Source organism: Acartia tonsa, chromosome 9 (genome assembly GCF_053477335.1).
Source record: "Acartia tonsa isolate MP-2025a chromosome 9, ASM5347733v1, whole genome shotgun sequence".
NCBI lineage: Eukaryota > Metazoa > Arthropoda > Copepoda > Calanoida > Acartiidae > Acartia > Acartia tonsa.
Window position 1 is genome coordinate 12,479,544 of NC_137268.1, and position 23,428 is coordinate 12,502,971.

General features: G+C 31.1%; 1 protein-coding gene across 1 annotated transcript in view; it reads right to left on the minus strand.

Annotated features, from left to right (window-relative positions):
• LOC145328232 (uncharacterized) overlaps positions 1 to 22,529 on the minus strand; it is a 31,921-nt gene extending 9,392 nt beyond the window's left edge. Inside the window, exons 1-10 of the mRNA XM_080171840.1 lie at positions 22,439 to 22,529; positions 18,498 to 18,602; positions 10,835 to 10,911; positions 9,949 to 9,988; positions 9,351 to 9,402; positions 9,092 to 9,150; positions 8,316 to 8,431; positions 6,958 to 7,036; positions 5,166 to 5,241; positions 4,058 to 4,137 (exon numbers count right to left, since the gene is read on the minus strand). Coding sequence (XP_080027966.1) covers positions 4,058 to 4,137; positions 5,166 to 5,241; positions 6,958 to 7,036; positions 8,316 to 8,431; positions 9,092 to 9,150; positions 9,351 to 9,402; positions 9,949 to 9,988; positions 10,835 to 10,911; positions 18,498 to 18,602; positions 22,439 to 22,483 — 729 coding nt within the window. The 5' untranslated portion in view covers positions 22,484 to 22,529. The remainder of the gene's footprint in view (positions 1 to 4,057; positions 4,138 to 5,165; positions 5,242 to 6,957; positions 7,037 to 8,315; positions 8,432 to 9,091; positions 9,151 to 9,350; positions 9,403 to 9,948; positions 9,989 to 10,834; positions 10,912 to 18,497; positions 18,603 to 22,438) is intronic.
• Between the last annotated feature and the right edge of the window lie 899 nt (positions 22,530 to 23,428).

Here is a 23,428-nt window from a genome sequence, read left to right on the forward strand (position 1 = left end):
ATGAGGAAATTGTATACTTTTCTCAGAAGTATGAGAGAGTGGAAACATTACCTTACCATATATTTTACTATTTTCTCTCTAAATAAAATTAGATTTAGCTTTTTAGTAGTTTTTTTGGCTGCGGCTCCAATAAAATTTCGTTAAACTAATAATTACACTGTAAAAAAAGAAAACTCTATCTAAAAATTAAAATTAGCATCAAGAAATAATGACTAAAAACTAATTTGTGATATCCAGGTATAAGGTATAATCAACAAGCAAAATAAATCTAAAATAATATTGGGGGGGGGGGGGGGGGGGCACAGTGGGTTTTTTGGCTGTTTTGGGGATTTTTTAACTTTATGAGTCACAAATACAAACAAAAGCTTATTTTATCTAAAAATAAAGTTAAATTCTTTCATATACAGGTTATAGCTTATGTAATATAACATATTATATACATATTATTGTGATTTTATATAAGAAAAATGTCCCTAGAACTACTCTACTCATATGGTTAAAAGTTCGAAATTTCTGATATTATTCATATTAAAAAAAAATTATTTTAACATCGACTGAGACCTCAATTAAAACTTTTGGAGAGTTTTTAAGGTGTATATGATTAATATACATAATATATTATTCTAAGTTATCAATAAATAGTATACAGGGCTCGGCAGCTGCGCATCAGCTGTGACTAAGCCGTAAATTTAAACCCATTTTGATGCTTTAAAAGATTTTTGATAAGAGGGATTGTTATACTTGGGTCAGGTTCAAACTTTCAGTTGATATTTAAAATTGTAAATGGTTTTCCTGAGGTATACAGGCTGCCGAGCCCTGCAAACATACACCATACAAAATAGGATAAAAATGTGATGTTCTTCAAGATTTTATATGCATTCTCAATTCGATACTGATTTTAAGTAAAAATATTCTTCTATTCTTCTGGATTCCAGGGGCTTTTTATTTAAAGGGACAGCGAAGCGCTAGAAAAATAGCCTAAACCCATCCCAAGTCTTAAATTTGAGAATAAATTAGCATAAAACCAACACAGGGTTAATTTAGAGAAACCAATCGGTTCAGTATTCACTGAGATCTTAATCTTTGGACAAAAAAAATCTTACTACTTTATATTATAGGATATCTAAGAGTTTTTTTTTAGTGTATCGTGGTATTGCTTATACAAAATTTTTTTTTTAACTTCCTTGTTGATCGTTTTCTTTTAACTATCTGCTATTACTTATCAAATATGACTTTTTAAACATTAAAAAAAATATAACATATGATATCAGTCCGTAACGCTATGGGGGAAATGTAATTTTCACAGCTAAAATATATGTGCATCTAATCTATACATTATCTTGTCCGTTTATCTGTCATGCTTCAAAAGAGTTTTTGCTTATTATCTCTCTCTTTTTATGTTAAACAACTGCTCTATAACTCAATTTGCCTTTTTTGTTTATGTCAAGTTTTTTGGTGCTTTATTACTTATGGATGTTGTCATCCTTATTATATTGTAAAATCTTTTTTAAAAGTGAAGCTTTTCTATAATTAGTGTCCGTCCGTACGTCTGTCAATCTGTTTGGAACGGATAACTTTTTTTCGTTAATATAGGCATGTTAGAATTGTCTTATCAAACTTTACTTATCATACTTTGCATGGTGATTCCTGTAGTAGTTACGTACGATTTAGAATGTGTAGCAACTCTATAATCATAGCCAGAATGTCCACTTTTAACATGGCAATTTATCCTGTAATTATTAAGTTTTTCAACAAATTTACTTACATTTCTGTTCAACTTTTATACATTTATGCTCTGATTATTTATGACAATCTATAAGTGGTAATGTTCGTTTTTCCCACCGTCTCAGAGCTTCGCTTTAATGGATGTTGTCATCCTTATTATTTTCAAATTTTAATAGTTGGATGGAATATTTTAGTAATACAGTAAATGAAAGTAGATTTAGGGACTACTATAAATTTAGAAACCAAGGCCATTGAAAGGAAAGAACAATATAAATTAAGTATTTCAAACAAAGTTAAAGGACAGACAGAAAAAATAGTGGCTTAGAAATCAAATTTAATTTAAATGTTTCAGAAATACAGAAAGGAAGACATACGCACATTTATAAAAATTGAGCAGCTTTGTTACTAAAACTATTTCATAATAATCATTGTATATATGTTTTCAGTATATCCCATAATATAAAGTACTAAGCTTTTTTTGTGTGTAGCGAAGAATCTCACTCACCACTGAACCGATATGGTTCTTTAGAGGGAAGCTTCTTATAGGATGGTTTTAGGCTATTTCATTTTTAAAAATAAGCCTGGGTATTGTTTTAAGCTATTTTTCTGCCCTTCTATATCCCTTCGAATACCCTAGATGCTAGGGGCGCATTACCATCAATGAGGTAAATCTTTCCCCCCCCCACCCAAAAAAAAGCTGTCTAGGATTTCTATAATTAGGGTCAGTCCGTACGTCTCTGCGTCCGTGCGTCCGTAACGTTAGCTTTTTCGTTAACTTAGGCATGTTAGAATTGTTCTATTGATTCCTGTATTAGTTCTGTACGATTTGGAAAGCGTATCAACCCTATAATCATTACCAGAATGTCAATACGTTTATGTTGATTTTTAACTTATATTATAAGTACAATATTATAAGCGAAGCATCTCTATAATCAATTCCTAACAATGTCCGTTTACCCTTAAACAGTATTTTATATTTAAGAACTTTTGCAACAAATTTAGGCAAAATTTTGACAAGACTTATTTATATATATTTACATATTCACGCTGTTTGTCTGTCACCCCGTTTCAGAGCTTTGCTTTTATGAATTTTGTCATCCTTGTTCAAATATAAATCAACTGGTTGTCAGACCATTACCGATAGACTGAAGGACTTAGTAAATTATAATCTGGATGCTTCTTAGTATGGTAATAAAGTCTTTTAAATAGCAGCCGAGAAATTCACGTTTTCCCTAATAATGTTTCTAACGGACAGATGTACCGACAGACGGACGTATCATTTACAGAATAGCTTTGCTATTAAAAACGGAAAGGTAACCTTTAAAGATTAAATATGTGTCTTATTAAATTATATCAATTTTTAGTAGTTTGACTTCATAATGGTATTTAATTTATATTAATACAACTTCACAGTATCTATTTTCTAAGCTGGATTTCTCATTTGGGGCTACGAGGTGCCAAGAGTTATGAACTAATCTTGAATTATGAATACTTGAATTTAATCAGGGCCTAAATAACTTTTGGCACCTCGTAGCCCCAAGTGAGAAAAACCTTTAAACGTAAAAAATACATGTTATTTTAAGATGCAATATTAGGTGTTCTTGGATTTTAAATTACAGATTTATGACAACTTTTCTTATTTTTCTTTGCATTTTAAAGTAGAAACATCTGTATATATCAATGAAATATTGTTACATATCATTTAATCAGATTTTTACACCAATTTATTCTAGGAAAAAGTAGGAAAAGCAATGTATGATGATTTTAATGAAAAAATTAACTTTTTAAAAATATTTCTTTGACCACGTTCAGCAAAACGGCTGTATTTTGCCTAATTTTGTAGTATATAAAAAAATCTGTTGCATGGCAACTTTTGAATGGTAATACTAGCCCCTGGGACATTTAACTAAAAATTAAGGAAATTTAAAAAATGACCAAAAATCCCACTGTGGGGGGGGCAGATGGAAAGGTTGTCAATTTTACTATGTGATGGTCCCCAAAGACAGCTGAAAATACTTATAGGTTTTGTGATTTTTTTTTTGAATTAATTTTTTTATTGGTATAAGCTGTATGATATCACAAAATGCAATATCAATAATGGATGCATATTTTTGATATTATGATGGGGGAAAAGTTGTTGTCAATTAGCTTGCTAACATGGAACTCGTTTATTGGTCAGTTTGTTCATCCATTAAGAGGGGAGAGGATGGGGAAAAGGGAGCAAAAAGGGGATCATTATTCTAGCCTGCTTCAAGTTTCACTTAATAAGAAAATCTGGTGTAAGATCCATGTAATTGTATCAATTATGTCATTTAATTCTTATCGTTTTTACCTTTTGATTTTGTTCTTTAACAGACCCCAGACATGCAAAATATTTGTCCATGCAATCACAGGAGTATACAGGTATTGTATCTAAACACATAAATTTTTTATGTTTTTTGTAATTTTTGTGAAAATTGTCTTTAATTTGATGCTATCCATGATATTTCAGTATGGCTGAGAACCAAATTGAATCCAGAATATAATAATCAAAGCCATACTGGAAATACTGCTATTTGTTACACTAATGCAATAACACATAAAAATTGTAATTTTATCCTTAATTTAGGGTAGATTAAGTAAACTACATTTCTTTTAATAAAATAAAATAAGGGGAGAGGGGAGGATTTGGGTTGGAAAGATTAGGTTTCAGTGGAAAGAACCCGGTATTAGTGTCGGACTGATTATGACGTAACAAAAAAAATTAGCCAATGAGAGGACATTATTGACCAATGGTAAAATTCATAGTAGCCTCTGATTGGCTAATTTTTTTTGTTACGTCATAATCAGTCCGACACTAATACCGGGTTCCAGTGGAAACACTGATTTTCACAGGTATACAAATATATTAGATGAAAATATATATTGATGAAAACCATTAAGAGTAATAATTAGCAATTAGTCCAACTAATTAATTACTTGTAATCAATTCATCAATAATAACTTCTACATAATAACATCTACATGAGTAATGAATGACAACACAAAATATATTTAGTAGAAAAGATATTGTACAAGTACTCATGTCAGCCTGTACTTATTTCCTCCTGTCTGTCCAAAATGCTGTACTCTAATTCTGGCATAAATTACTTGCAAACCACTTATTTTTGAGAAAGCCCAATCTGTACCACTTTTGCACCACTTTTGATTCCTGTGACGTCATAAAATGATAGAGATAAGAGAAGAAGTGGAAAAGAAAACCCCTAAAATATAGATGGAAAATCTATAATTTTTATCACGTCACAGGAAGCAAAAGTGGTACAGATTGGGCTTTGTCTTTTTTTCTCCAAAATGTGTTATTTCACATTTCATTTATAATTTTTTAAGACAAAAAAGATATCATCTACACCAATAGCAACATTTGCAAATATAAGAAAATACATGCTACTTACATTACATACCTGCATTTAATGTAGTATTGAGAATATGAACAGGCTTGATTAACTCATCCTTACACTCAAACTGTAGCTTACAACACTAAAAAATTATATGTTAATTATGTCTTAACAAGGATGAAAACATCCATGAGTAGCGGAGCATCAAGAAATTAATGGCTTTACACACAGACAAAATGAGTTATATTCTGACATTTAGTGGTCAAGAAACTATTATAAATATATGACCAGGACTTCACAAAGAATGTCATCTGTAACCCAGGGAGGAAACGGACATTGGGCTGTTTATTACACTAGCCCCCAAAGTTTTGTAATAAAATTTCATATATGTTAGCTTAACAACTTTACAGACAAAGTTACAGACCAAGTAGAGTGTACTTTGTAATGAATCTTAAAACAAACAAAAAATCCACCAATTTGGAATAGTAGCAAGGAAATTTAAATTCCACTAAAATTTTCAGACAGACAAACTTTTCAAATTATAGAGCAGCTATGTTTCTCAATAGACATTTCCTTGAATAAGTTAAAAATTAGATGTTACCTTTATAATTTTATTTATAAATTTGATTAAATTAATCATTATAGAGGCGGAATTGTGGGTGAGGGGAAATATTTCCTTCAGCTCCCCCCCCTCCCGTAAATTTTCTTAATATTGTGATCACTAAATGTGACATATTGCATCTTAAACTAATTGTACAATATAGAATCTTTGTTCTCTAAATGCATTACTATCATCCCTGCAAATGACAAAATGACCAAAGACCCTCCCCCCTCTCTCCCTGAACTCAAAAGGGTGTTTAAACATATCAAAATTTTCAAAATAACACTAGAATACCCCCTCTCAAACCTATGAACCTCTAATTTTACCCCCTTTAAAATAGAATAGTTGACTCCTGATTCCCTTTACTTTTTGTTTATGTTGTTCAGTTTTAGTATTTTTTGTAGGAATCATATTGAGGTGCTATACATTTGTGGTGTCCCAACCAAAGATAAAACAAAAAATGTTATCATATTTTCACAAAAAAAACTTTGTTTTGTTGGTCCATTTTTAATTGCAGTGAACTTGAAAATGCATCCTTTGTTGGTAAACCATTTCACATCAGGAAGGAACAATATTTGCGTAATTTTATGCAAATTTGAAACTTAACTTAAATCACAAACAATTTCATTTAATAATTTAATGAAAATTTGTTTCATTCATAAGGGACAAAGCAAATTAATTGGGGATTTCATTCAATGTGAATGTTGATCAATAATACCTCACCTCTCCTATTTGGCGGAATAGTTTTTTTCTTTCTATGCCTTAAATCTGTTGAGGTTGTATCCCTGTGGAACTACATAGATCCTAATCTAACCTAGCTTAACTTTACCTAAGTAATAAACAAATAATAAACTATCCCACCCCCTCCCCTTAATTTTCAATTTTGTAGTATTTTGTGTGAAAGCCTTCTGTATTGTTTAATATCAATTTAGAGGATGATTTTTTAAAGTGTATCTTGAAAGTTTGTGCACTCTGGCCCTCGAGAGATATTGCGTAATAGTGTATCATGGTCAGGAACCAAAATAGATAGGACAATGGTCGATAAATTGATGTTCATCCCCAACGATAATAAACAAATTTTTAAAAAATGATTGAAAAGTTTGAATATTAAGAATCAATCAATCAACATTTATCAAAGGCATCAGCAGTTTTTCCACCTATGAATAAGAGAACTTGTTTTTGAAAAATTTGGGTAATAGTATAATTTACAGTACAATGTCCCCTCCCTCCCTCTCTAATTATGGTGAAATGTGAAACCTGATCAATTTCACGTTGGCTTCCGAGGCCTCCGCCATTTTCTTCGGACAGGGATACAGACAGAGATCCTTTACCAACACTAGATAGATAGAGGGATCAGTTGGATAGATGGATATATAAAAGGGCTTGTCACCGCGCGTCAGCAGTGACTCATATGCCTCATATGTATACCCAGTTTGAAAGCTTTGAAAATTGTCTTAAAAAGAACGATTGCCATATTGTAGTCGGGTTTAGGCTTACAGCTAATTTTTAAAATTGTAAAAGGTTTATTTCCCTGAGGCTTACAGGCGGCTGACGCCCAGCTGCCGAGCCCTGTTAAATATACATTTATTGATTGATATATATTATTGTATTAAAAGATGTAGTTAAGGATGAAAAGATTGCTAAATAATGGATGTTTTTTAAAAATATAGCTAATTCATAATAAGTGAATGAATTTATAGAATTAACAAGGATGACAACATCCATAAAAGCGAAGCACTGAAATTGTAGGACAAACAGACATTAACACTTATATAGTGTCAAAACTGAATAATCAGAATATGAATGTATAACAGTTGAAGCAAAATTGTAAGTGTAAATTTGTTTAAAAACTGCTTTATACAGGATAATGTTTATGGACATACTTACATTTTTAGGACTTGATTAAAGAGTTGCTTCGCTTGAAATATTATACTTTGTTGTCCCAGGAATAAACATACGAAAAATCAGATCAATCGGATGATTAGATCATAAAAAATAGTTGTTAAAAAAAGTAAAAAAATCAACATGTTTAAAATGGACGTACGGACATTCTTGTAATGATTATAGAGTTGCTTTTTAAATTGTACCTAACTACTAAAGGAATCACCATGCAAAGTTTGAAATCGAAAGGACAATTCTAACATGCCTAAATTAACTAAAAAAGCTATCCGTTTGTGACGGACGGACGGACCGACCCTAACTATAGAAAAGCCTCGCTTTCAAAAATATTAGAATAGATGGATAGATAAATACAAGGATGGAGATTTAATAAATGGATAGATTATAGATATATGGAGGGATGGATAAATGGATGAATAGATGATTGGATGGGTGGAGGGATACATAAATAGATAATTAGATGGATGGATGAACTGATGTATTATGCATATGTAGATGAATAAACAGATAAACAGATTGTGTTGATCGATGGAGGGATAGAAATAGATAATAATATTTTGTTGAAGATTGGATCGGTGGATAGATGGATGTATTAATGAGTAAATGGATAAGTAATGTAGTAATGGATAAATAGATGTTTCAAAGTATGAATGTATGCATGCATGGATGGATGTGTGAATAGATGTGAGATAGATTGATAGACAGAAAGAGAATACCTCATTTTACAAAAGTTAGTGCCCTCTAGACCTTTCTCTAACCATTTTCTGTCAACAATTTCTTGAACAAGATATTTTTCTTCGTCTAAAACTTTATCATACTCAGCACCTCGCAACTGAAAGAAAATAAATATTCTTTTCTTCATTTATTTTTTATCCCAATATTAGCATACATACATTTTAGATAAAATGGAATGAAATTTCAACAAGAAAGTTCATGGAATTCTTATGAGGTATGTTATTTGACAATGTGTACATTTATATTCCAATTGTCTATCAAATAATGGATACCTATAACCTTTAGATTATTATTGGGCTAAGATTTTCGAACCTTTCCTTTCTGGCAATGCTACTAGGGATGGACGTTCAATGATGGGGGTAAAGGGATGTTTGAAAACTTAAAGGTTGAAACCACTCATTTACCAACCCCCCAAAAAATATAGATTACCCCCTCAAAGTTAAAAAAAAAGTAGATTACCTTTTAACCCTATGAAACCCCTCATTTAACCCCCCTCAAAATAAAAAGATTGGACGACTATGAATGGAATACCATATTTTAGTACGTTTTCAGCTATGGATTCCCCTATATTTATTGGAAAGGACTAAAATTTTGCTTTTCCACTTTATTTAAGAAATCAACTAATACACTTTTCACTGTTTTCATCATCTCAAGAAATACAACCCCATTGGCAAAACCCTATGCACGCTGCTGATTAAAATTGATTAATAGATTTTGGTTATATAGTTAGGTATTTATTTTTAAAGAAATAACGCACTTTGTCCCTGATAAATTTTCTACAAAATCTGCCAAACCAGCCCAGATCTGTTTCTGTCTCTAAAACAATTAAAATTCATTAAAATAAGCAAGGGAGGGATGGGACATTGGACTGTTGATTGCACTAGTACCCAAAGATTTATAACAAAGTTATCTTATTCGTTGGCCTAAAACCTTTGGATACTTTAATTGAATTTCGATATTTGGAATTATCCTCTTAGGACTTTGGCCAATTGTTTTTTTTACACATATAGACTTACCTAGGTATTGAACATTTTCTGGGAGGTGTAAAGTTTCTTCAGCCCATTCAGACTAAAAGAAAAAAAATATGTTTTTCATATTGCTCGCAGAAGGGTGTGAAAAGAGGATTCCCCCCCCCCCCCCTTAAATAAATATTATGAAGGCCTGCTTTCTTAAGAAGTACACCCCCCCCCCCACGGCAAAACTCTGTGCACTACGTGATCTAGACTAACAGATTTTTTTTTATGCTTTTGTTGGTTAAATCGAAATTGAAGCGGGGAAGGGTACTGGGTGCCAGGTGCCACAGGCACCAAATTAAGTCAAGAAACTTAAAAGCTATAAACTATCAAATAATCACCCAACCTTTTCATTTAAAAAAATTTGGATTGTAAACTAAACTGGTACCCAAAGATTTGTAACCATGTGGTCTTATTCGTTGGATCAAACACGTTTGGTACTTTTATTTATTTTTGATTGGTTGATTCCATTCCAATAGTATCAAAATCTTTTAAAAATTTTATTTAACATACAGAGAAGGTAATTTTGTCTAGCACCAACAGATATGTACATCAATTTATCGTCCATTGTCTTATCGCTAAATAAAGAAAGTAACTATACTTCTGTAACCAAATTTTCTAACAGAAAATCAACTCTCCTCCTAAAATCAATAAAAATATAAATTTTAGAATTTTTATTATTATATCATAGGATTTTTTTTAAGCCTAAGAACCTTTACATATGAACTTTTTATTTCGTTTTGAAACAAAAGTGTTCGAGCCCCTAGAAACTAAGGGCTCTGTATATACTCAAAGGGGCTAAGAAAAGATAGAAAGATAGCTTAAAGCCATCCCAAGACTAAAATTTTAAAATAAAAGAGCCTAAAACAATAATTAGACCTTTGTGACGATTAGTTAGATTATTAGTAGTTATTGAGATCTTAAAAACTACTTTACAATAGGAAAAAAATGAGTTTTGTCTCAGGCACCCAGTAAATACGTCTATACATCTTATACATTATGTCTAAGAAATTACATTCGTCTGAAAAGTTTTGGTTACAGCTGAATACTGTAATAAATCTTTAAACTTTTTAGAAATGTTTAGATGTTCTTTTCTTCTTTTTTAAAGAAATAAAATGTATAAATAGTTATATAAGTAGAGAAATAGATAAATAGATAAAAAGATGGATAGAAAGATAGATAGGTAGATAGATATTAATGGATTTATTATTACTTGGATCTTACACCAGATTATTATGTTTTCCGATTAAGTGATACTTGTAGCAGGCTATAATAACGATACATCCAATCCCATCATACTGGATGAACGAACTGACCAATAAATGATAGGGGAAATAGCAACCCACATTAATGATAATTTTTCCCCTGTCATTATAATCATGAATATTCTACATCAATTGATATAGATATACAACAGATAGAATGAATCAATGGTATAGCAATATATAGATAGATAGGAAGGAGAAACAGATAGATAGATAGATTACCTTGCCACGCAGTCCACAAGAAAATGGTCCAAATAGTGAAATTGAACAAGCTTATCAGGATTAGCCATAATAACCAACTAAAAATAAGAAAGGTTTCGTGATTACATACTTAGGTTTTTTATTTTGGGAGGAAAGGGACATTTGAATGTAAATTACACTAAAAACAATTACTTTGGGAACTTATATTGAATTTTGATTGGTTGGTTTCTTACTAGTAGTTTCCAAACATTTTGATTAATTATTTTAATCTACGAGGGGATATGTTATGTAACATCATTGAGGATGTATTTTTTGTACATTTTCTTATCCCTTTAGATCTTTGTTTATAATACAATTAACCATTACTAGTCATTAGCTAGATATAAACTTTGCTAGCTTTAGACAAATTAAAATCTTCCGTAAAACTCGAACCACCCATTTTTGAGGTGTCAAGCTTCAGACAAAAAGTTTCATATCTAGTAATGATATTAATCTGGTTGATTTACCGTGGAATAGAACCAGTTGTGGATTTCATTTATTGATCAGTTCGTTCATACAGTAGAAGGCGAGAGAATGGGGTAAAGGGGGTCAATTGGGGTTATCATTAATTAAAATCAGTTACATGCATCACTTTATCAGAGTACATGAAAATTTGGTGCAACATCCAATTAATAATATATTGGTTATTTTAATAAATCATAAAATTTTTATTCTACTATCCTAAGAAACCTGGTTATATGACGATTTGATAAATTACTATTCTACTATTATAAACACATTTTAACAATACAAGTCGCTGCGTTCAACGCCCCCCCCCCCCCCCCCCCAACTACCGTTAAGAGTTAATAGTGTCCAAATATTTCAATCAATAATAATAACCTTCTAGAGGAGAAATTGTATTTATCAACTTTGAGATGTATGTTGTATATGGCTTTATAATCGACGGTCTTATACCTTAAGATTTCAGCTAAAACGTGTAATAAAGTCCTGTTTTCCATAGTATATTATTCCATTTCCATTGTAAGTATTTAGGGTTATCAAGGGTGCTTTGAAACAAATTGCATGTTGAGCAATGGTGACCTCCCCACCCTCATTTTCTAAATAAGTTGAAAGTAATGATTGGAGGTGAGTTTTTTTCATTCTCTATCATAACCCCTGCGGTGGTAGCCCTGTCCCAATATAACCTAACCTGACCTTAATAAATAAATAGACAAACGCAAAATACTCCCAACTGACTTTCATTTCATTTAAAAAGTAAGGGGAGGGGGGGTTATCAGTGCTCAATAATATACTTTGTGTGAAAGTGCCTTATCAAGTTGCAGATCTTGTAATCATTTATGTTTCTGCGCGCAAACCTCTACGCGCGTTTTTCTATGGATTAGGGATAGATAATAACAATTGTTTTATTTACGTGCACAGACATTTGCCCGCAGGATGTTAACTTTGCTGGGGTAAAATAGAATAAAGGAAGACCTCATATTTAATACATATTTTTAACTAAGTATCGACTTAAAGTAAAACCTACTGGACACTTGTTCTTATAGTAACAAGGATGACAACATCCATATTGATTATAGAGTTGCTTCGCTTATAATATTGTACTTTGTTGTCCCAGGAATCAATATACCAAAAATCAAACCTATCGGATAATTAGGTCACATACAAATTTGTTGTTAAAAATGTAAAAAAAATCAACATGTTTAAAATGGACGTACGGACATTCTGGTAATAATTATAGAGTTGCTACGCTTTCTAAATCGTACCTAACTACTAAAGGAATCACCATGCAAAATTTGAAATCGATAGGACAATTCTAACATGTCTAAATAAACGAAAAAAGCTATCCGTGACGGACGGACGTACGGACGGACCGACCCTAATTATAGAAAAGCTTCGCTTTTAATAAAAATAGTAGAAATCTACGTAAAGAATTGCTAAATAGAATTTAAAGTCAGACCCTACTTATAACACAACATTATCGCTTTTCTTGCTACGACCAATCCATGATTTCCTGAACCAGAAGAAATGTTCATTTGGCACGTTCTAGAATATCCTATACTATACTCTTTAATCAATGATTATAGATGTGTAGTCACTCTATAGATTTAGTATGTTCTAGAATATCCTATACTATACTCTTTAATCAATGATTATAGATGTGTAGTCACTCTATAGATTTAGCATGTTCTAGAATATCCTATACTATACTCTTTAATCAATGATTATAGATGTGTAGTCACTCTATAGATTTAGCATGTTCTAGAATATCCTATACTATTTTCTTTAATCAATGATTATAGATGTGTAGCCACTCTATAGATTTAGCGTGTTCTAGAATATCCTATACTTTACTCTTTAATCAATGATTATAGATGTGTAGCCACTCTATAGATTTAGCATGTTCTAGAATATCCTATACTTTACTCTTTAATCAATGATTATAGATGAGCAGCAACTCTATAGATTTGGCACGTTCTAGAATATCCTATACTATACTCTTTAATCAATGATTATAGATGTGTAGTCACTCTATAGATTTAGCATGTTCTAGAATATCCTATACTATACTCTTTCATCAATGATTATAGATGTGTAGCCACTCTATAGATTTAGTATGTTCTAGTATATCCTATACTTTATTCTTTCATCAATGATTATAGATGTGTAGCGACTCTATAGATTTAGCATGTTCTAGAATATCCTATGCTATATGCCCAGTTAGCAAACAACTTTTAGAGTTCGACCAATTTATTCTGTAGGTCAACCTACACAAGTACAACTAACAAATGCCTTTATAAAATCGGCCAACCTAAAGCTTTTTTAGGTCGAACTAAAATATCCAGAGGTCAACCTATGTCTTTTGTGAACTAGGCTATTCTCTTTAATCAATGATTATAGATGAGTAGCCAGTCTATAGATTTAGCATGTTCTAGAATATCCTATACTATACTCTTTAATCAATGATTATAGATGTGTAGCCACTCTATAGATTTAGCATGTTCTAGAATATCCTATACTTTACTCTTTAATCAATGATTATAGATGTGTAGCCACTCTATATCTTTACATGTTCTATAATATCCTATATTATACTCTTTAATCAATGATTATAGATGTGTAGCCACTCTATAGATTTAGCATATTCTAGAATATCCTATACTATACTTTTTAATCAATGATTATAGATGTGTAGCCACTTTATAGATTTAGTATGTTCTAGAATATCCTATACTTTACTCTTTCATCAATGATTATAGATGTGTAGCCACTCTATAGATTTAGCATGTTCTAGAATATCCTATACTATACTTTTTAATCAATGATTATAGATGTGTAGCCACTCTATAGATTTAGCATGTTCTAGAATATCCTATACTATACTTTTTAATCAATGATTATAGATGTGTAGCCAGTCTATAGATTTAGTATGTTCTAGAATATCCTATACTTTACTCTTTCATCAATGATTATAGATGTGTAGCCACTCTATAAATTTAGCATGTTCTAGAATATCCTATACTATACTCTTTAATCAATGATTATAGATGTGTAGCCACACTATAGATTTAGCATGTTCTAGAATATCCTATACTATACTCTTTAATCAATGATTATAGATGTGTAGCCACTCTATATCTATACTTGTTCTAGAATATCCTATACTATACTCTTTAATCAATGATTATAAAGATGTATAGCAGATAGCTACTCTATAGATTTAGCATGTTCTAGAATATCCTATAATATACTCTTCAATCAATGATTATAGATGTGTAGGCACTCTATAGATTTAGCATGTTCTAGAATATCCTATACTTTACTCTTTAATCAATGATTATAGATGTGTAGCCACTCTATATCTTTACATGTTCTAGAATATCCTATACTATACTCTTTAATCAATGATTATAAAGATGTATAGCAGATAGCTACTCGATAGATTTAGCATGTTCTAGAATATCCTATACTATACTCTTTAATAAATGATTATAAAATATCCTATACTATACTTTTTAATCAATGATTATAGATGTGTAGCCACTTTATAGATTTAGTATGTTCTAGAATATCCTATACTTTACTCTTTCATCAATGATTATAGATGTGTAGCCACTCTATAGATTTAGCATGTTCTAGAATATCCTATACTATACTCTTTAATTAATGATTATAGATGTGTAGCCACTCTATAAATTTAGCATGTTCTAGAATATCCTATACTATACTCTTTAATCAATGATTATAGATGTGTAGTGTAACCACTCTATAGATTTAGCATGTTCTAAAATTTCCTATACTATACTCTTTAATCAATGATTATAAAGATGTATAGCAGATAGCTACTCTATAGATTTAGCATGTTCTAGAATATCATATACTTTACTCTTTAATCAATGATTATAGATGTGTAGCCACTCTATAGATTTAGCATGTTCTAGAATATCCTATACTATACTTTTTAATCAATGATTATAGATGTGTAGCCACTCTATATCTTTACTTGTTCTAGAATATCCTATACTATACTCTTTAATCAATGATTATAAAGATGTATAGCAGATAGCTACTCTATAGATTTACCATGTTCTAGAAAATCTTATACTATACTCTTTATTAATGATTATAGATGTGTAGCCACTCTTTAGATTTAGCATGTTCTAGAATATCCTATACTATACTTTTTAATCAATGATTATAGATGTGTAGCCACTTTATAGATTTAGTATGTTCTACAGCATGACCCTCCAAAAAGTATTTTTAAGCATCTGCAGCATATATTTCTCAATAAAATATTAAAAGATTCATATGTACTTGTTCTCTATAATTTTCTACATCAAAGGATATCAAAATATTTTTTTTACATCAATTAACAGCCGAGATTTTTAAAGCCAAAGTTTGAAAAAAGTGCTTGAGAAACTGGATATTGCTAAATATTTCTTAGTTTTTTATTAGTATATTACTTTTTATCAACCAGTTAAAAAACAAATAAGAAAGAAGAGCAAGTTTACAATTGATACATTTTTTATTGCATTAAAAAAACGTTACTTTTACATATAAAAAACTACTTTTCAAATTTTACTAAATACATTTTTCTTATAACCATTTTCCCACTTATTAATATGACCTTAAATAAACCCCTCCCCAATTTATGCTCATTACCGGAGGATTAGCGCCACCTTTCACCATTAAATTCACGCCCACTCATCAAATTAATCTAAGACACATAAAAATCATTTAAATTGTTAAATGTTTAATAAAAGTTTGTAGCTGTAACTTTTTGGTTTTTTAACTTATTTTGATAAAAAAAAGTGTTTGATTTCTGTTTATTTTCTTTCAATTTGCTACTTTTCTTTATAGGATTTCTTTCTGTAAGGGTGTTTTTGCAATTTACACTAATCTAAAAATGCCTTTTAGAGCAAGTGAAAAAAATGCTTTCAGCATGAAATAAATTTCATGGAAACATCTTTATATAAGTTTTATAAAAAGTATTGAAATTATGAGGTAAACACGCCATTTCACTTTAAAAAAGTTACTTTTTCCTCAGCCACTTTTTCAAAACTTTGGCTCTAAAAATCTCAGCTGTTAATTGATGTAAAAAAAATATTTTTATATCTTCTTATGTGGAAATCTACAGAGAACAAGGACATATACATTTTTTGATAATTCATTGAGAAATATGGGCTGCAGATGCTTAAAAATACTTTTTCGAGGGTCATGCTGTAGAATATCCTATACTTTACTCTTTCATCAATGATTATAGATGTGTAGCCACTTTATAGATTTAGTATGTTCTAGAATATCCTATACTTTACTCTTTCATCAATGATTATAGATGTGTAGCCACTCTATAGATTTAGCATGTTCTAGAATATCCTATACTTTACTCTTTAATCCATGATTATAGATGTGTAGCCACTCTATAGATTTAGCATGTTCTAGAATATCCTATACTATACTCTTTAATCAATGATTATAAAGATGTATGCAGATAGCTACTCTATAGATTTAGCATGTTCTAGAATATCCTACACTATACTCTTTAATCAATGATTATAGATGTGTAGCCACTCTGTAATATAAAAATCTTTTTCTTAATTGAAAGCAATGAAGCACCATTAATTTTCAAATTAATTTAAAAAACGGGAGGTTTGGTTTTTCGAAACCTTTTGGGAGCCCTAACCATGCAAGGCTTCCCAGTACTCAATATAACCTATCCTACCTGCCCTTAATTAATAAACAAGATAAAGATAAATAAACTATACTTTGTGCGAAGGCGCCTGTTTTTATATAAATAACAACTTTGGCTTTAGTTTATTTATATTGGTATGTTTCTATCTAGCTTAAGCTAATTCTAAAAAATATGTTTAATTAATATAAGCTTTAGGCAATGTTATCTACTTATTTTTAGAAGCTGATTTATCGGTCTGTAAAAAATGGTATCTTTTTTCTAATCTTGAAACCATGAATAAAAATCTGATGTTTACATAAAAATGTTGAAAATTTACATTAACAATATAAAGGAGAGCATGCATTTATTTAGAATTAATTCTATATATACTTCATTTTGCCTAGTTTATGCGCTGCCATAACATTGTGGGGCAACCCATTGCCAAATGTAACCTAACGTAGTCTGACCTAAGTAATAAAGAAAAAACTAAATTATTCCCTTCTCATTCTGCAGATGCTATAAGGGTCATATAAATTGATATATTTGCTATATTGTATAAATACCCCATTCTTTTATCCATGATAAGAGTTGAGTTCACACGTGCTTTGGAATCTACAACAATAATGTTTATACAAAACCCAAAAAAATGTCATTAGATTAGCATTATCGACAATATGTCAATTATAGCACTAAAATAGCATTAGACAAGTGGGGTAATCAAAGTTTTTTTTTTTACAAATTTAAAGTTTAATTAGCTGCATATTGAAGATTGAATTTTTGGTTAGTTTGAATGGACACTTTAGCAATGTGAGGCCTATTTGGCAAATTCTTATTTTGACATTTACATATTTATCCTTGAGCTTATACTTGGAATTACAGGAGTTAATGTATGAGGTTGCTTAAACCACTTTTTAAATATATTGAAATTTTTATTAATTTTCGTCACATCGTCAGTTAGTCTATCCCCCATAGGATAATGGATTTCTTAGTTGTTATTTAAGATATACTGCTGATTGTTTGGTTAAAATACCCCTTACTAAAAGAGTATCATGTATACAATTTACTTCGTCCGTTAGTCTGTCGGTCATGCTACAAAAGACAAATTATATTTATTTCTAGAAAGGTTTTATGATTTTAATAGTATTTCTTTTTTTTGACAACTGAAAACTTAAATTTCACCCTATTTCAATGGGGGGGGGGGGGAGGGGGTGGTAAGTGGTGTATATAAAATTTCTTTTACTAAAATTATATGCATAAATTGACTTTTTAAAAGGGAATCTTGTTTAAGACTATAAGTACGAAATAATTGAAATATATTTAAAAAGTAATTTGGAATAGAAATTGTATTCATTTTTGTAAAAGATTTTAGGTGGGTTAAAGTGTGATAGGTATTATTTTATTAGGATTTACCCTCTCTCTCTATGTGGTCTATTTAGTACAGATATTTGCGAGATCTTAATAGACAGACACTGAAAAATGTTAATCCTTTGAAAATAAATTAAAGAAAACAGTTACCTTTCTGTTGTTTGGAAGTTGTTCAGTTCTAACAAAGACTTGATCCAGTTCAGGTAAATCTGTATCCAAAGGTCCAGGGCCAGTAAATAATTCCCAGCTGTACACCTAGGTAATTCATGGGATATAGTTAAGTTATATCATACCCAGGACTAGTAAATAATTCCCAGCTGTACACCTAGGTAATTTATGGGCTACAGTTAAGGTATATCATATCTAGGGCTAGTAAATAATTCCCAGCTGTACACCTAGGTAATCCATGGGCTACAGTTAAGGTGTATCATATCCAGGACTAGTAAATAATTCCCAGCTGTACACCTAGGTAATTCATGGGATACAGTAAAGGTATATCATATCCAGGACTAGTAAATAATTCCCAGCTGTACACCTAGGTAATTCATGGGATACAGTTAAGGTGTATCATATCCAGGACTAGTAAATAATTCCCAGCTGTACACCTAGGTAATTCATGGGATACAGTAAAGGTATATCATATCCAGGACTAGTAAATAATTCCCAGCTGTACACCTAGGTAATTCATGGGATACAGTTAAGGTATATCATACCCAGGACTAGTAAATAATTCCCAGCTGTACACCTAGGTAATTTATGGGCTACAGTTAAGGTATATCATATCTAGGGCTAGTAAATAATTCCCAGCTGTACACCTAGGTAATCCATGGGCTACAGTAAATGTATATCATATCCAGGACTAGTAAATAATGCCCAGCTGTACACCTAGGTAATTCATGGGCTACAGTAAAGGTATATCTGTATCCAAAGGTCCAGGGCCAGTAAATAATTCCCAGCTGTACACCTAGGTAATTCATGGGATACAGTTAAGGTATATCATACCCAGGACTAGTAAATAATTCTCAGCTGTACATCTAGGTAATTCATGGGCTACAGTTAAGGTATATCATACCCAGGACTAAATAATTCTCAGCTATGTAACTAGGTATAATCAAGTATATAGTTGAGGTATATCTTTAGCTAGATACCCAGGACCAGTAACAATTTCCAGCTGTATGTAAAATTAGGAATGTAAGAGGAAACAGATTAAGTCGTTCTAGACTCGAAGGATGGGATCTTTTACCATTTACTTACATTGTTCCACTAAAAGTGTAGATCCAAGGAAAGTTTTATTAAAATAAAAGCACAGATATTTGAAAAATCACTTTTATGTTATTTTTTTGTAGATAGTATTTCAATTCAAGAACTATTGAAAAAGAATCTTTTTATTTCATATGGTTTTGAATTTATTGATGTTTTGTTTAAAAATTACCAATGTTTTTATCATAGTTTTTAAAAATGATTTGAGATATTGTTTGTTCACATAAGGGAAAGACAAAATTTTGAAATCACAAATTTTTTTTACACATCAAATCATATAGTTTTTATGGGTTTTTAAGTCAACAAAAACTGTATACAATGGGATATCAAATATGAAGACAAATTTTCACTAAAAGTATCCAAAATTTGATTTTAGCTGGCTAAACTTCATTTTGATAAAGTCAAGAATTTCTTGAGATGAGACAACCCAGTAGGTTGGCAGCACCCAGAGGAACCAATCCAAAATAACATTTGCTACATACATTGTGTTGACTGTTATTCCATTTAGGAATATATTACTCAGTAGCATTAGTGATATAAACATTGGTAGCACAATTATGCTAATGTTTATATTTCGAGAAAAGGAAATGGCTGATTGTAGAGTGGAGTTTTGGGGTTCAAAGGGCATCACGTTGTTGCGGGATTTTAATTTTTTCCAGAGCCTCTTCAATCTGATTATAGCCTCTAGAACTATGAACATAAGATATAGCAGCGATCTTGCTTGTAGTATGTGAGGTTCATCTAGATTATCTAGAATATAAATGTTAAGTTTATACAACAAATTTTTGCTGGAATGTTTGAAGAACAAGTTTCTAGATTGTAAATAATAGCCCAAACTTGCTGCAGTTGAAATGAGAGGTACTGAAGCTGCCAGGGCATAGGCTATTATATCACAATCTAGGGATAAAAACTCATATGGATATAGTTCAAATATAAGTCTGAGTATCTGGAATTCAATGATTGCAATGGCCAATGTTCTGCCCATCCACAGGGTATTCCAATCACACACCAAGTTTGATTTTTCCTGCATATGATCCTCAGCAGAACCACAGAATATGGAAATTTGTATGAAATAAATATATGTAAAGAGAGTCATGACAATATGCCAGACAACAACAGATTTTGCAGCTGTGGTCAACAAAGAATATTTTTCACTGGGCACACAGTCATAAAACAAATAAACTAGTGCTGATATTATAATACTTGGCAGGACTAATATGGAATACGTTGTGATTCTAGCCACTGCATACACCACAGGTACATTAATCAACACAAAAAAGAAAACATAACAAATAAACAGCACTTGTTTTAAATTCATTATTAACATTCTCTGATTGAATTAGCAAATTATTTGCATTGTTTTTTTGTTGTTGATATTAAAAAAGATCACTTGCTAGCTTGATAATTGAAGTTATACTGAAATAAAATATTTTGAAATCCATGGAAACCTCAAGGAGTATCAGAAACTGGGCTCGGCAGCCACAGCCGAATTCAGCAAGCCGGCTATCAGAAGCCTCTTTGTCTACCGGCTTAGAAAAAGACGGAGCCAATCTAAGCCGCACCCACAATCAACCACAACTAATCTAAGATTTACTAAATCAAAGCCATTCTAAGCTGCAGCTGCATTGCTGTATGGCAGCTGTAGCTCATGTGTTATGACGCTCAACGGCTTTAAAAGATACAGCTACCGTCTCATCGCTTTACTAAGAAGAAATGTCACACTTAGGCCTAAGCTACTCTCAATCAAAGCAACACTTAGCTTGAGTCCAGTCACTCCATCAGCACATGAAGCTGAGTAAATAAATGCGCGGCTGCCGAGCCCAGATTAGAATTCTTTATTATGTTTTGTTAATACTGAATTAATAACATATAAGTGCACAAATAAACAAATATATTTTATGTTATTTTTTAAAAATACTTAAAACTCTATGGCTTTCCATGAAAAACGTATTATAAAGAAATTTTAAACACTCATAATAGATTTTGATCAAAACTAGAAGTGTCCAAACTTTTTAACAAATAAATTTATCTGTAAGGGGTAATTTTGTTTATCATCCTTGAGGATGTGAATAAATTTTAGCAATCTACCTTTTAATATTTCTACAGATTTTTAAGTCTTCAAAAGCTTTAGAAGTTTTAATTGGCGACAATAGTTATTTATCGCATCATATTTTCGTGAAAACTTTTTGCGGATAGAAAAATAAAAAGACAATCTCCAGTTTTGTTGGACCCTAGGGGAAAAAGGCCCGTGCTAACAAAGCTGGTAATATGTTCCTTGGAATCTATTACCTCTAAAAATCTATGAACTTTATGTAAATGCTGCTAATGACCAAACGGTGGAACGTTTAGATTATACTCACTCAAAATTTTTACCGACAAAAAGAGACCTATAAATAATCAGGAATAGTCATTGTTCATTAATGCAGTTTTCTCGCAGTTTACATAAATGCGCAAAAAAACTCGTTTTTACTTGTTTAAGGATCTATGCAGGGAAAAGGGTATGATATTCCGACTAACAATTCTCAAGAAGAATCCATCCTCAAACCCCTTCCCCTTTTCCTCCACTTCTTACCCACCCCTCTTCAGTTAAATAAAAAATAAAAGGTTTTGTGATTTTTTTTGTAGAATCGATTGTTAGAATAGCTACCCCTGGATCTATGCTATTCCAGATAATTAATAGGCCTTCTTATGCCACATAACATAAAGTGTGCGGGCATGAGATGTGCGTTCAGCTGTTTGGCAGCTAACTGCCTTTAAAGATCATAGATTTTTGAGATAATCGTTAATAGGAAAAGTCTACCGTGAACTGCACTTGATCAAATGAATCTCACCTGGTAAAAAGACAACAGGACAACTGTAATGATCAAACATTTCATTTTTACGCAGTTATCTTAATATTTTCTGTACATTATATTATTTTCTTGAAAAATACAAAATTTTATAAAATATTTATTATGTAAATATGTAAGGGGAATTAAGATTAAGATACTCTACATATATTCTTATTTGCTTCCCAACACATAACGCAATTTATTGAAAATATGGCCGGGGGGGGGGGGGGGGATAGTTTTTAATCCCTAACCCCTGCATCTGTCTTTTATCCTGCGCGGCTACCCAGTAGCTGTACCCAATATAAGCTACCCCAACCTCACCTGAAGTAACAAACAACAACAAAAAATATTAGTCACTTATTCAACTCTTGTGTAATAAAACCCTCTAAAAATTTTGACAAAAATAATATTGATATTATTATCCAATGGTACTTTATACTGAGTACAAAAATTTGCAAATAAACCAATACAAAATATTTAAATATGTTTTTAAAGAAGCATTAAATAATTCTTAATAAGATTAAAAAGAAGACAACATTCTTGAAAGGTCGGCTAAACAAGTATGACAACATTCATCTAAGCTAAGATTAACAAATCAAAAAGTTATAGGATTCAGTATAGCAAATTTGATATCAATAAGACAATTATAAATAGTCTAAATTAAGTTATTTCTGTTACACTCGGATAGATCGACGACATTAAATATAATAGCTTTGCTTTTAAAAATAAAATTAGAAAACGCAATAACAGACAAACGGACAAATCGATATTAGATGTTCATTCATATTAAAATTCTTGACAAGAAATTGCAAACATCTATCTGAAATGGTACCCGAGAAAATATCGAAGGACAAATGTAAGGACAGTCAGACGGACAATTTGTATTTAAGAGTAGATTCGCTATTAGAATTGTAACTAACTTCTAGAAGCATCATCAGAACAAAATTAGTTTATTCTAATTGTCACGAAAACTAAATGTCTTTTACTATA